This window comes from Silurus meridionalis, chromosome 15 (assembly GCF_014805685.1).
Source record: "Silurus meridionalis isolate SWU-2019-XX chromosome 15, ASM1480568v1, whole genome shotgun sequence".
In the NCBI taxonomy this organism is placed as follows: domain Eukaryota; kingdom Metazoa; phylum Chordata; class Actinopteri; order Siluriformes; family Siluridae; genus Silurus; species Silurus meridionalis.
Genome location: NC_060898.1, coordinates 7,260,389 through 7,274,261, shown reverse-complemented (window position 1 = coordinate 7,274,261; position 13,873 = coordinate 7,260,389). Strand labels below are relative to the sequence as shown.

The following is a 13,873-nucleotide window of genomic DNA, read 5'->3' as shown; positions in this document are numbered from 1 at the left end:
TGAAGTAAAGCGAGCGAGAGTAGCAGTGTTTAAAAAAGATCGCATGGCATTATAACAGTGGTGAATCGCATTGCATCAGTAGCTGCTTCATATGTATCTTTAATGTATCATATTGACGGCTATGCATCGAGATCGGAATTACATCAGCCTCAGTTATGGAGATGCACATCCCTAATCTACACAATACAAACAACAATGGGTGAGTAACAATTTATGTCTGACTAAGACACAATTATGTTTGCTTTTAATGACACTGTAAAATTACTGAAGATAAATCTCATATCTAACTTTTACCATGTATAATAAATGTGAATCAGGTTATAAGTTATTGCCCAAATTAATATTAGTGATAACTTGCGAGTCCTTCTTTGTAGCATGCCATGTTCCAACTAAGAGATAAACCGCTGTGTCACCATCAAAAACATCTTGATCCACTGTAACTGAAAAGCCTGGTAACTGAAAGCCTCACTTGTTCAGTGCAGCTGGAGAGAAAGGAAAAGTGTGTTTTGGACTCTGCTCGTTCTGATAGCTTCTCAAACCACAGGAAGGCTGTTTGGGTTAAGTGTGATAAAATGTGAAACCATCTGAATTGAGGGTAGTGCCACCCCCAGAGACTGGGGTACATCTGCAAAGGAGCTTATGCATATTAACACTAATGCATATCATCATGGTTCACATAGTGTGTATTTAAACTTGACAGATTGTATTTATTGATTTTATGATACATTTGTATATATTGTATATTTTCGTATATTGTATATTTAATAATAGCAAGAGTTGGAATTTTTTATTCACTTTCATGCACTTCCTTAATCCTGATATTCAACTCCGATAACCATTTTACTTTTCCATGCACCTGTCAATGTGTCTGCTGATGGTGACCTGACGAGCTTAATTTGTACTCACACAATATATTATCTACTACATCTGTGGTTTCACAAACCATATTCTGTGACAGTGACAGACACAGGGAGGGGGGGTATGGCCCACTTTATTCTCTACCCTAATCGGGCCTCTGAACCATTCTATGGCTTATAAGCTTTGTCGATGCAGCTGAATTTGATTATTGTGTAAACATTCTCTTGAATAAAACAGACCAGATTTTGTTTCGTCGTAACTTTTATTTCTCCTCTCCAATAAAATTATACTTTTTTATAATTTCCACAACACATATCAATGCAGAAGTGTAACCCAGGATTTCAGGTAGACCTACAAACATAACCAATACTAGATTAAAGGTCATGGGCCTTAAGCAGGACAGGGAACATCCCATTTGGTCAGATCACTGCCATAGTTAGACAATAGCATTTTTTCCTGTAGTGCCATGCAAACAAACTCATTTAGCTATAATCCTAATACAAGTAATAGTGCAATGACATTTATAGTTTTGCGTGTAAGAATAAAATAGCTCAAGGATTTTCCACCCTGGAAATAGTCTGGTTTGATTGTGCTAGGATTTAAAATTTTCTTCCTTATCTGTACCTTTTGCATTTGTTTGTCTGTTCGTTCTTTTTTTTTCTTCTAAAAACGCATTTAAGAATATGTAATAAGTAAACAACAGACTTTTAACAGAATTTGATCGTTGTCAGCTCGATGAATCATCTGTGTAGAATCTCGTGATTAGCATTATTCTAGTTACAGAGCATTAGTTTATAAAATGAAAAGAGATTCATTGTTTTAGAACACTGGTGTTTTTGTCTTTGCATGTGTTGCTGGCACAATAGTTGGGCAGTGATTACAGTCCATCATGAACTACCGAATTATAAAAAAGAATTATGAATCTAAAAAACTGTAAAACAACAACAATAATAAATAACATAAATAGAATTTATAAAATGTGACATAACAGTAGTTAATTGCTAATAGTAGTGTATATCTTTTGGCAATAAAACAAAATTCTAAGTTTGTACCTCTCTCTCTATTTCATTTTCTTTATAACGGCTTCTTAGAAACCCAAAAGTGGTTGCCAAACCAAAATACCATCAAAACTCTCCTGGCTATTCAGATTTTCTAAGGGTTTTTTCTGTTCTTGATGGCATTTTGAGAATATAAATGTATATCAATATTTTCAAATGCTTTTTTAATGCAACTGTTTCGAAAATAAAGTACTCAGCACCAAGTTGCTGATTATTGCGATATCGTAAATGTGTACAATTGTAATGTAAAATCTGTTCCAATAAAATGATTGGTATACATGCCAGGTTTAAAACTGAACAAACTGCATCATAAAGAGATTTCACTACTGATATAAGAAGGCCAGAATGAAAGGTCTGATCAAAGTTTCACCTGACAGTGTGAATCCATTTGCTTTAGTGTTCCAGCAGGTAATACATGTTAAACCAGCAACCATTTTTGGGTAAAATATGCAACCATATGACTTAGCCACCCAACCTGGGCTGACCGTCATGGTAAACCAGTTTTGCATGAGGCTCACTTAGAGGCTGGACACCATTTTGGATCATTTTGCTCATAGTGAAACTAACACTTTTCCTTAGGTGGAGACTGCAGCCGTGGGTCGTTTTGGACCATATACTTGTTGAGCTGTGCATGAGGATAAGGCTGAAAGTTTCCCACTGGAAGAAAAATTGTGTCTGGTAGCCATTTTAGGTCAGAATCTCATTAGGCTGAGACTCGGGTTGGTGGCCATCTATCTCCAGGAATAAGCCTTTTTGCTTTTCATTTCTCACCAGGTGGGGTGTACAAAGCTGATGTTGTAGAGTTTGGCCCAGCGAGAAAACACTTGTTTTTCAGTGATGAAGCGATGGTGATTTCCACGACGGCCCCTCTCGTTCGTCAGGTAGGTCACACACTCGTCTGGCCCTCTTGGTTTATAGTAGTGATATGGCATTCGCTTGGGCTGAGGATGCCTCCTATGTCACAATCACAGTTACTTCAATGTGATATTCCATAACATTTTTTAATTCAGGATCTTTTCATTCTTTGTAACAAAAAGTTACAGAAAAAGTTGAGAAGTCTATCACACTTGACTTTGTTTACAGGCTACTAAATAATACATTTTTAAAGAATCCCTGTAATAGGGAAATGACAACATACTAGCATCCAACATAAAGTCTGGCAGCCGGTTTTTAGCCATACAACAATTGTTCAGCAGTGTTTAATGCAGCATTTCTGTTTGCCAGGATTCAAATCAATTTCCAGTCTAACATACAGTATATCTGCACAACTTAAGTAAATTAATAGAGAGGGGACCTAAGTGGTAAGGTTCACACAAAGTGACACGAAAGCTGCAGGGGAGAGAGGGTGGACTGAATTTGCAGAGACTTGTTTGTGTGCATTGTGTATGTATGCGCTTCAGGTTGAAAAGCCAAAATAAAAATAACTTTTGCTGAGACCTGTTTCCTGCTTCCTATTCCTTCTTCTGTGAGCCTCTAAAGTTTTCACAAAAGCCCTTTTCTTAGCCTTTACAATAGAAACCAGGTCACAACAATGCACAGATAATTCTTAAATGGGGAGGTGGTAGCTCAGTGGTTAAGGTATTGGACTAGATAAGGGCATCTGTAAAATATCTAAAATACACGTTATCCTGTCAGTTGCTTTCCTTTCCCTATTATACTTGTTGCAGTATAGCTTACAATAGAAACTATTCTGTACTTTATTATACAAGAATGTAATAGATTTAATTAAAAACGTATTGCTAGAAAATTAGATCTTCTAGAGACATTTGTAAGACTACCCATTCTGGCTACTGTTTCTCAAATACTGTTTATAGAGTCAGTATAGGGCATCATGTTTCCTGCCACAATGGGCCTCTTATAGCACACTAATATACATCTTGAAATGAGGAAATCAACATCTGTCAAATATATTTGTCTAACTGCAACATTTAATACATTTGTCGGTAACTCAAAGCAGTATTCATAATTCAAAATATGTTGTGAACTAATACATTGTTTTAATCACCACCACTAACAGTACTGCTACATTATTTGGACAATATAGATGCATTTTTTAAAGAAAGATTTTCTTACCCACAGTAGTTTGGAGGCACCATCCCATAAACCTTAATATTGTCACAAATCTCAATAGCAATGACCATGGTGAACCAGCCAGTGCTTAGCCATGACTGCGACTTTTGTCTGAAGAAAAAGAAAACACAATTCAGAGTTTTATAGCTGTAGCAGCTGAAGCAATGTTTGGAGGTAATATATATTTCATACTTTATTTAGTAGTACATTGGACCTACAAGTCTTAAGTGGTAAGGAAGCTTTTGCCCACTACACAATAGCAGAATACAATCAATATGCCCTTACAGCAAGTAGTATTTATGTGATACACTTTACCCTTAACTTCATGCCATCTATTTAGCCTGAAAAGGAGGTAAGGGTTCTACTTTGGAGGTAACGTTGGAGCATAATGTAATGTTAATTTACAACCAAAAAAGAAACTGATGCTTTGCTTGTCATGTAGTCATTAGTATCTACTTTTTGTTTTGTTTTTCAATTTGGAATAATCTTTTTTAAGGCCTTCATACTTGTCAGGATCATACTGAAACAGACAAGTCTTATTCTAAACCTTTAATCCAACTACCTTTAATACAACCAAGTTAGTTTCAAATATGGAGCCTGGCTTATCATCCCGAAAACAGTTAGCAGTGCCAAATACCTTGTTACCACTCACACACTCTCTTTTCTCTCTTCCTTTCACTTTAAGGACACCCAAGACGATTTTTTGCCCCTAAGATCATTCTTGCCACCCTGCCTGCTCTGGATCCTATTCCTTTTCCTGACTCCTGCTCTGCTCTGCCTCCCTAGTACCCGGTTTGGACTTTGGTTTTGTTTTGGCATTTTAGTTTTTGTCCTGCCGATATTGTTATTTTTGCCATCTTTGGATTTTTTCGGACTGTTTTTTGGCTTTGGTTTTGTCTTCCCTGCATCACCCTGTTTGCCTGTGTTTCAGACCCTGGACTGCTTTTGGACTGTGTTTTTGCTTTGCCCCATTGCTCAGTTTGTGTCTTTATTAAAGCCTGTTTTCACCTTAACCCTGTCACATCCTGCACTTGGGTTCTCACTCACCTAATTACCTGTGATAACTGACAGAATAATCTAGCCCTGCAAGTATGTTCACTGACAGAATAATCTGGCCTTGCATTGTGTCGAGCCGCCTCACTGACAAATTGTCTCCTAACATTAGGTTTAGCCAATTTCTCGTAACTAGCAGTAATCCCTAGAATGCCACTGCTCACATGCAGTGATCATGGCTAGGCTTTTTTTCTTGGTCTCCAATCCACAGATACTCATAGCCATCATTTGATATCAGATTATATTGTCCCACTCAAGCAATATATATATAGACCATTTTGATATACTGTATAAATTATAAAATCTGAATGATCTAGGGCTAAAGTAATGCGTCATGCTTTGCTAGGAATCAGAACAGTAGGGTTAACAGTGCTTAAAAAAGAGTGTGATCCTTACCTGTCTCGACCAGTCTCTTTATAAAAGAGTGTGTCAAACTTGCGCATTTTGCTCGGTGTGACAGCAAAGGTTGTGAGGTTGGTGTATGTCATAGCAGCACGATGGATCAGCCTGTAGAGAGTACCCTTAGCATCGCGTCCTATCTTCGTGGGCGGACCCCAGAAGATGACAGATGGGCAGTCAGAGCAGTTGAGGAACTCTTGCGGTTTTCGGACGAGACGAATAACACTGGAGTGAGCAACAACACGAAGGCTGGTTTTGTTACCCACATCAGCCTCAAAACCAGCTGTGGGTGCATCGTTCATGCGGATCACGCACTCAGCATGGTCAATCTCTGCTCCAGCACCTGTGCCCAGTACATGGCTTGAGCTTGTCACCAGGGCGCACTGACTGCAGTGTAAGGTCAGGCTCTGATACAAACATACACAGACACACACACAGTCACATAATTTTCAAATGAATTTCCCTAGCAACATGGGCCAGTGCATATATTGGACAAAAACTTAGATATATTTTGTATAAGAATTGTTTTCTTTCTTTAATATAATTTCAAATGTTCTTTTGTTTCAAATGTATTTATTTGTTTATTTTTAGCTTAAGTAATTTCATCCCTGACCTATGGGTTTTTGATCAGCAAGATTAATAACTTTAAGAAAAGCCTTAAAATCCTAGAAAAAGCTACATTTGATTTCACACAAGTAGGCTGATTGTAGTTTGTTAGCAAAGATACAGGGAACTGTACTAATATGTAGAGTATTATTTTTATATTCTTATATATTCGTATTAAGTCTAAGAGGTGATCCTTACCTTGTTGCCAAAAACAGGAATATAACCATCTTTTCCGGCCCATTTCTTCAGGTCCGTGTTTTTGGTGGCACTTTTATAGCCTACCATTTTAAAAGCTTCATATGAATCATTTGCACTGTTGGAGTTGTAGAGAATGAAGAGTGTCGTGATAAGAAAGATCGCCACAAATACAACCATCCGCTTGCTGTTGTGCCCCTATATTAAAAAAATTAAGAAAAAGAAAAAGTTGAACACATTGAGTGTAAAAATGTTTTGTAATATTTGGGATGATTATAGACTTCTTGATGGATATCGAAAGTGAAAACCCAAAATACAAATAAAATAATTTTTGTTTTTTCTATAGTATGAATCCTGTGTTACCCTTAAAACTGTCCACTGTACTTACATTAGCAAGTTGCTATTAGCACTGCTTCTGTATACATCGAGACAATTAACTCCTTCTCTTCAACAATTAGCATATCACAGTAAAAACATTGCTTCTAGTCTGTGTATAGGCTGATGACTGCCACCACAAAAGGGGCCTTTGTGTCTTCATACCATGGCAAATAAGCAGTTGGCATGAGGATTGAATGGCATGGTTTGACCATATCAAGAAATGTAACCCACCCTTGCAGCAATGTCACAAGTCACCCCAGTGTCACATGGCCACCATGGGAATGCAAGCTTATCACAACTCGGAAAGGAATATCTAGCTAAAGTGACTGTTAGCAAGAAAGCAGATTTCACTGACATTCACCTCAAGTACATGTCGTGCAGAGACTCATAAGAAGTCACATGCCAGCTGTCTAGACGATATTGGAAGGTTGATCACTTTAGAAAAGTAGTACTATCCAAATATACTATTAGGGCAGATAGACCATTAAGAAACACATAATTTGCAAGAGAACTTCCACTCAAGAAGATACAAGAGGTAGATGTTCTAGACCATTGCATTTACATCATATGACTGGCAGAGAGGTCACGAATCTTGCTGGCCATAAGGGACAGCAGATATTATTCTGTCTGTGATTTCTATATTCACTGATAAAGCAAGTCTGCATATAGTGACCAGGCTGAATTTGACTGTCAAGCTCAATAAAATCTGTCATAAACTTGGATGATGGTGTGGCAAACACTTTCAGGGCGAGAAACGAGCTTTTATCTGCTGCTGTGGTAGAGGAAGGTGTGTGTTCATAGAATATTCTTTAGTAAATGCTTGGGGCTATTACAAGATCTTTCTGTATACAACCTAAAAAAAACCCCACTCGATGCTAGAGATAGAGCAAAATTTTCAATTTTAAATTGGAATGTCTGCCTTTAGAAGCATCTATGTGCTCACTCACAGAATACAAACTGTAAAATGCTGTCAATTGTATTAGACTGTGGATCTCTGCCAAGAGGGAATTACATTTTTTGGACTGAGCAACAACTATTTGGTATAAGATCAATGAGGCCTTGACCCTAAAAACGGCATTCCCTGCTTCGAAAGCATTGGAAAATACAACCCCTGCTTTTATTTCAGGCAAGAAGACATTTACAGACTGTTGTAACAAGAAGAAGGGATGCTAAACACTGGTAAACATGGGTCTGTCCCAACTTTTTAGAAACGTGTTACTGCCATTAATTTAAAAATGAGTTTATTATTTTCTGAAAATCTAAACACATGTTTTCTGTGTTTTATTGTGAATACATTTGTTATACTAGTATTTACATTTTATTGACAATTGATGAACAGCACACAAAATACATTTAAGATCTTGCGGCAAACATTAAAGAACTTGAGCTTAGTGTCAGGATCTTTCGGGTCGGCTTTCTGAATCTTGGACTGTTTTTGGTTTTGTCTTCCCTGCATCGCTCTGTTTACACTGCGGTTAAGCCAGTCGCATCTTGAAAATACACGGTTTAGCCAGCTGCACTTTTCTTTGTGTTGCGCGTCTAATCGTGCACTTACATTATGGACGGTGGACGCGGTCAAAATAGATGTAAAGAAGCTTCAGAAAGGTGTTTCCGTTATAAAAAAACCAAAAAGACATAAAAAAATCAAAAAAAATCTCAAAGCATTTTTAATCATGTTCCACATTCAAACACTTATAAAATATTTTCCTTTATAGGTTTGCTAATTCTTTTATATAATTTGTATTTAGAGTGTCTCTGTCTATTACTCTATTAGATTTTAAGTCATTTTACTGTGGAGGTTTTCAGAAAAGTAAAGGCAAAATCACTCGAATCATAATTGGATTTTTAACCAGGTTCCATATTCAAACACTCATTAAACATTTTTTTTTTTACAGGTTTGCTCATTCTTTTAAATAATTACTTATTTACAGTGTCCCTGTCTATTACCTAATTAAATTTTAAGTAATTTTACTGTGGAGTTTTGAGAAAAGTAAAGGCAAAATCACTCGAAACATCTGTGCATTTTCAATCATGTTTCATATTCATACACTCATAAAACATTTTCCTTTATAAGTTTGTTCAATCTTTCAAATAATTTTATTTAGAGTCTCCCTGTCTATTAGTCTCTTAAATTTCAAGTCATTTTACTGTACAGTTTTTGAGAAAAGTAAAGGCAAAATCACCCCAAACATCAGTGCATTTTCAATCATGTTCCACATTCACTTAAAAGACAAAGACAGACAGAGACACTGTAAAAGAGAATTATTTGAAAGATTGAACAAACTTATAAAGGAAAATGTTTAATGAGTGTTTAAATATGGAACATGGTTGAAAATACATTAATGTTTAAAGTGAATTTGCCTTCAATTTTCTCAAAAGATCTACAGTAAAATGAGTTGAAATTGGATAGAGTAATAGACAAAGACACTCTAAATAAGAATTATTAAAAAAGAATGAGCAAACATATAAAGGAAAATGTTTTATAAGTGTTTGAATGTGGAACATGATTAAAAATGCATTGAGATTTTTTTAAATGTCTTTTTTTTTATATTGGAAACGCCTTTCTGAAGAATCTTTATTTATTTTGACTTAAAATTAAGTTTATTACAAAAATAAATAAATAAATAATCGATCAGAATACAGGCAAAGAAGCTCTAATGCTTAAGGGAGAAATCCCCAAAAAATGGCTCTTCCAGAAAACCAGAGTGAGAATCACTAATGCATGATCATGACATTTAAAAGGATTATTAGACTTTATAATCATTAAACAGATTATTATAATACAAAGTTTGTACTCATTTTTATCATTCTAGATAATCTGAATACCCATTTATGGGACATTTTATTATTTCCATACATCTGAATTATTTTTTTAAAATTGTAATCAAGAATAAATTAGTCTGCTGCAATAAAATTATCTATGGTAATCAAAAAGATATTTGTATTTGTTAAATAAAGCAACCAAATAGACCTATTTAAATCGAATCTCCCCTTACCTTATCCACCAACCGCAGCCCCATTCTCTTGTTCCTGGTTAACTATCACATGATTTTTTTGAGCCCTTATGCCTAGAGAAAGAGAAAAGTAATTAGTATATTGTTTACTAGCTAAGCATGAATGGTTACATTTAGGCATGGTTATAAAATGAATGACATATTCTGGATACTTTAACCTAGCTTGCTGCAATTAAAGCACAGGATTTCAGAACATTTTGCTTACCCACGGTCAGTTCATTAGAATCTGCAATTCCAAAACGATGAATTATTACTGTACATTTAAACTACCTAACCTAATATGGTGACTTTTAGAATCATTTACTAACAACCTGTAAAATACTCTACAATTTATAGTAAACAACTGCAAAACATTGGTTTCAGTTGCTGTATTATTTACATAGAATGGAATAAACATAAAAATTGTACATTTGCATATTCCGGCAATGCAGAATACTAGTACGCTGAAAGTGAAGGTTCTTATAACAGAGGATAATGCAGGAATTTTTACATGCAACTTATAACTCAAAACTACCTACATTGACTCAATTGCAACTATTACTAAATTAATTCCATTAAAAGACTGCAATCAATACCGTTACAGTTCAGATAGTCATGTGTTCACATTCCAGCATCATCACAATACCATGGTTTGGGGGTCTTCAGAAAAACTCCTAATCTCACCTAAATTGTATTCAGCATCAGCCAAATGAGCAAATATACTAAATTATGTGTTACTTTATATTATTTTTACTGTTGATTACTGTAAAATGTCCTCTCAATAAAACCCCAAATTGTATTAGTTTCTGGTTTGGGGCATACAGATGTGTATTAACACCATGCCAAGAAGCAAAGACATCTGCAATGATCTTAGAGTAGCAATTATTGGTATATCAATCTGGGAAGGGTTATAAGCCATTTTCAAAGAATTTAAAGTCCATCATTCTAAAGTAAGGAACAATTCACCCCAAAGTAAACCAAAAAGTTATATCTTCAGCCCTCAGTTAAAAGTTATATCTTCAGCCCTCAGTTAGCATGATACATTTAATTTAATTTAAAAACTTTTAATTTAAAAGTTAATGACATGACAATACTATTGTTAATGTTTGTTAAGGTTTGTTTAGAAGGGTTGCCAGGAGAAAACCACTTCGTTCTAAAATGAACATTGCAGCATGGCCTAGGTTTGCATGGTTGATTCTGAATAAACCGAGACTTTTAGAAAAAAGTCGTCTGGACAGATAAGACCAAAGTAGAACTGTTTGTCCATACTGCACAGCACAATATTTGGAAATAAACAAACAGTCTATTAGCACAAACACCTCATACCTAATGTCAAGCATGGTGATGGAGAAATGACGATTTGGCCATGAACTACTCTGAATAGAAAAGTATTCTATAGTCCGATGTGAGACCATCAGTTCGACAGCTGGACAAAAATTGAGTATTGCAAAAGAACAATGATCCCAAACACAACACAACTCTACAGCAGAATTGCTGAACAAGAACAGAATCGGTTGGTTACGTTCCACAACGGGAAATTACTGTATTGCATATCTAAGTATAAGTATATCTCAAAATCCGAACCTAAACCTGACTGATAGGCTGTGGCAATACTGTAAGAGAGCTGTGCATAATGCACAAATGGCTGACATAAAATTAGTAATAATCAATAATGGCTCGCTCTTCTTTACAATGTTGCTTCAGTTTAAGGCTGCAACTATACGATTATGTTTTTCCGATTAATCTGAATATATTATATTTGCAATAATATATTATAATAATATAATATATATTTATTAATAACCAGATAAAAATGTATATATATTTAAAAATAAAAATATATATTTATTAATAACTAGATAAAAAACTTTTTTAATTAAAAGTTTTGCTTATTATAACTATATAAAATCCTAATTCAGAGTGTTTATGTATAAAAGTGTGGGGGCGGGACGACAACAACAACAACAAAACATTCGCCCGAATAATCGAGTTTCAAAATAATCGTAAGTAGCAGCCCTAAACTGAAGTAACATTGTACACAAAAGCAAGCACAAATTCCTCCACAATGATGTCAGAAACGATCATTAAGTTATTCCTGGTGGTTCTACAAGCTATTGAATAATAAGGTGCACCTAATTTTCAGACATGGCTTCTTCATTTCAACCTAATGTTTAAAAAAAAAAAAAAAATATATATATATATATATATATATAACAGTGTAATATGTTAAGTGTTCTTGTTCATCTGAGGTTGTATTTACATACCGTAATTTCTGGACTATAAAGCGCACCCATATATAAGCATATATAACTGAATTTTACAAATATTTTTATTTTGAACATAAAAAAGACGCATCTGTCTATAAGCCGCACTACACTAATGAACTTTACACAGGCTTTAATGAAAGATACGTTACACACGGTGTAACGGGTGAAATATGTTGCGCTTCCTTTAGGAGCATAGCGGTATTTTGGGAATAGCCTGCCACTGCATTTACCGTTATTACTGCATGTGTGCAAGACCGAGGAATATGTCCTTTTTATTTTCTGATGCTGATTCTAAGTTTCTTTGACTAACCCATAACGCTGTTGCCAAGAAAAATAAAAAAGCACGAGTTTTGGAAACCTGTCTGTGCTTATATGATTTCTGTTGCACCTGGAGTTAGCGCGCTCTCCCTTGAGCCTGATTCAATGCGCTACAATGACTTGTATCTAAACAGTAGCCTACCAAGAAAGTCATTGTTCACTGTCTTCCTCCTTCCTTTCACAACTATTTCTCTCAGGAGTTTATCTTTTGGCATCGTCGTGTGTTTAAAAAAAAACTTTTTTTCTCCCGATGCCGTGCAGCTCAGAACACAGGTGAGGTGCGTTTTTTCGTTTCCTTTCGGAAATTTAATTGGTCTAATGTTATGGGGTTCAAACCGGGAAAAACCCAGGAAAAATTCATAAATTAGCCGCTTCCTTGTTTAAGGCGCTGGGTTCAAAGCGTAGGAAAAAAGTAGCGGCTTATAGTCCGAAAAATACGGTAATTTAAAGTCCTTCTAAGAACCAAATAAATTTTATGTCTTGATATGTAAAAACAAACAATAGAATTCAAACATGGTTTACTCTCATTTTCACATGACTGCATATATAAAAATAAATTACTGCCAGCACTGCAAAGATTTCCAGTTTTTTAGCTGGATTCATAAATTTACTGCCTCAAAAGCATACGAGGTTTCGATTCAAAATATAATTTGTAACTAAACGAAAAAAAAATGAAAAAACACCATAGGCTAACATGATAATAATTATTAGATTATAAAAAGCTTAAAATGGTTATGTATATACCATTCAATAATTATGCATATAACAATAACATGTAAATATTAAATAATATCGTGCAACAGTATGAAATTAAATAGTTCTTCGCTTTCTTCATATGAAACAGTATGTTAATCAGCACATATTTTACAATATTATATTTCAATACATATTTTGTTAGATTATTAGGATAGTGGTCATATAAACTTTCAGACATGTACGCACACAAAACAGTGGGCGTAAACTCTATGGGTTTTACGGCCTTTCTGGGGGGCGCAGTCGGAAAATAACGGTACAATTGACGCTGTAACAAATACAATTAAAATTGAAATAAAATACATACTGAAATCTCGTGCTCAGCTTCTCTGCTTATGATAAACACAGCATATGGTTTCCTCCAGACCAAAAAAATGGTAATGAAGCGAGTGCGCAGGTTGATCGTGTAAACACGAAGGAATGACACATTACACAAAAATCACTAGATCACGAGGTCTCGAAAAAACAAAAAAAACAAAAACGTTAGGCGTCCCTGTCGGCAAATCCGCCGTGTGACGAGCCGCAATCGCAACCTGCCGTGATTCCGTGCGCTCACATACACCGACAGCGCGGATCTTACGCTCGGTATGCGGCGCGTCGTCGCTGCCTTTGTACGCGTGCAGACGAGGGGGGGTTTGGAGGGGAGGGAGCTAGGGGAGGGGTTCCTTTTGCGTCATCAGCAGGGAAGCAGAGTGACGCTGGACTGGAGAATGCACATTTCTTTTGGATGAAGATGTGTAGGATGTCTCGTGATTGACAGAAAAATATTATTCAAGGCTTTCCCTTATTTGTTATTATCTTATTATCTTATTATCTTTTAATGTTTTTTTCCAATAGTCTATCATCTTCATTTCATAGCCATTCTCTTGCTTTTTCTGCTCCCTAGGGTGTAAATTTAGTGTTAGCGTTTTTGAGGCACAAGCCA

General features: G+C 35.6%; 1 protein-coding gene across 1 annotated transcript; it reads right to left on the bottom strand.

Annotated features, from left to right (window-relative positions):
• Positions 1-1,101: 1,101 nt before the first annotated feature.
• On the bottom strand, positions 1,102-13,570 carry st6galnac6 (ST6 (alpha-N-acetyl-neuraminyl-2,3-beta-galactosyl-1,3)-N-acetylgalactosaminide alpha-2,6-sialyltransferase 6). Its single transcript, XM_046868510.1, has 6 exons — positions 13,256-13,570; positions 9,614-9,685; positions 6,243-6,437; positions 5,436-5,845; positions 3,990-4,097; positions 1,102-2,870 (listed from the first exon to the last, which is right to left on the bottom strand). The coding sequence occupies exons 2-6, from the start codon at positions 9,635-9,637 to the stop codon at positions 2,684-2,686; spliced, it is 924 nt and encodes a 307-aa protein (XP_046724466.1). The 5' UTR covers positions 9,638-9,685; positions 13,256-13,570; the 3' UTR covers positions 1,102-2,683.
• Positions 13,571-13,873: the final 303 nt, after the last annotated feature.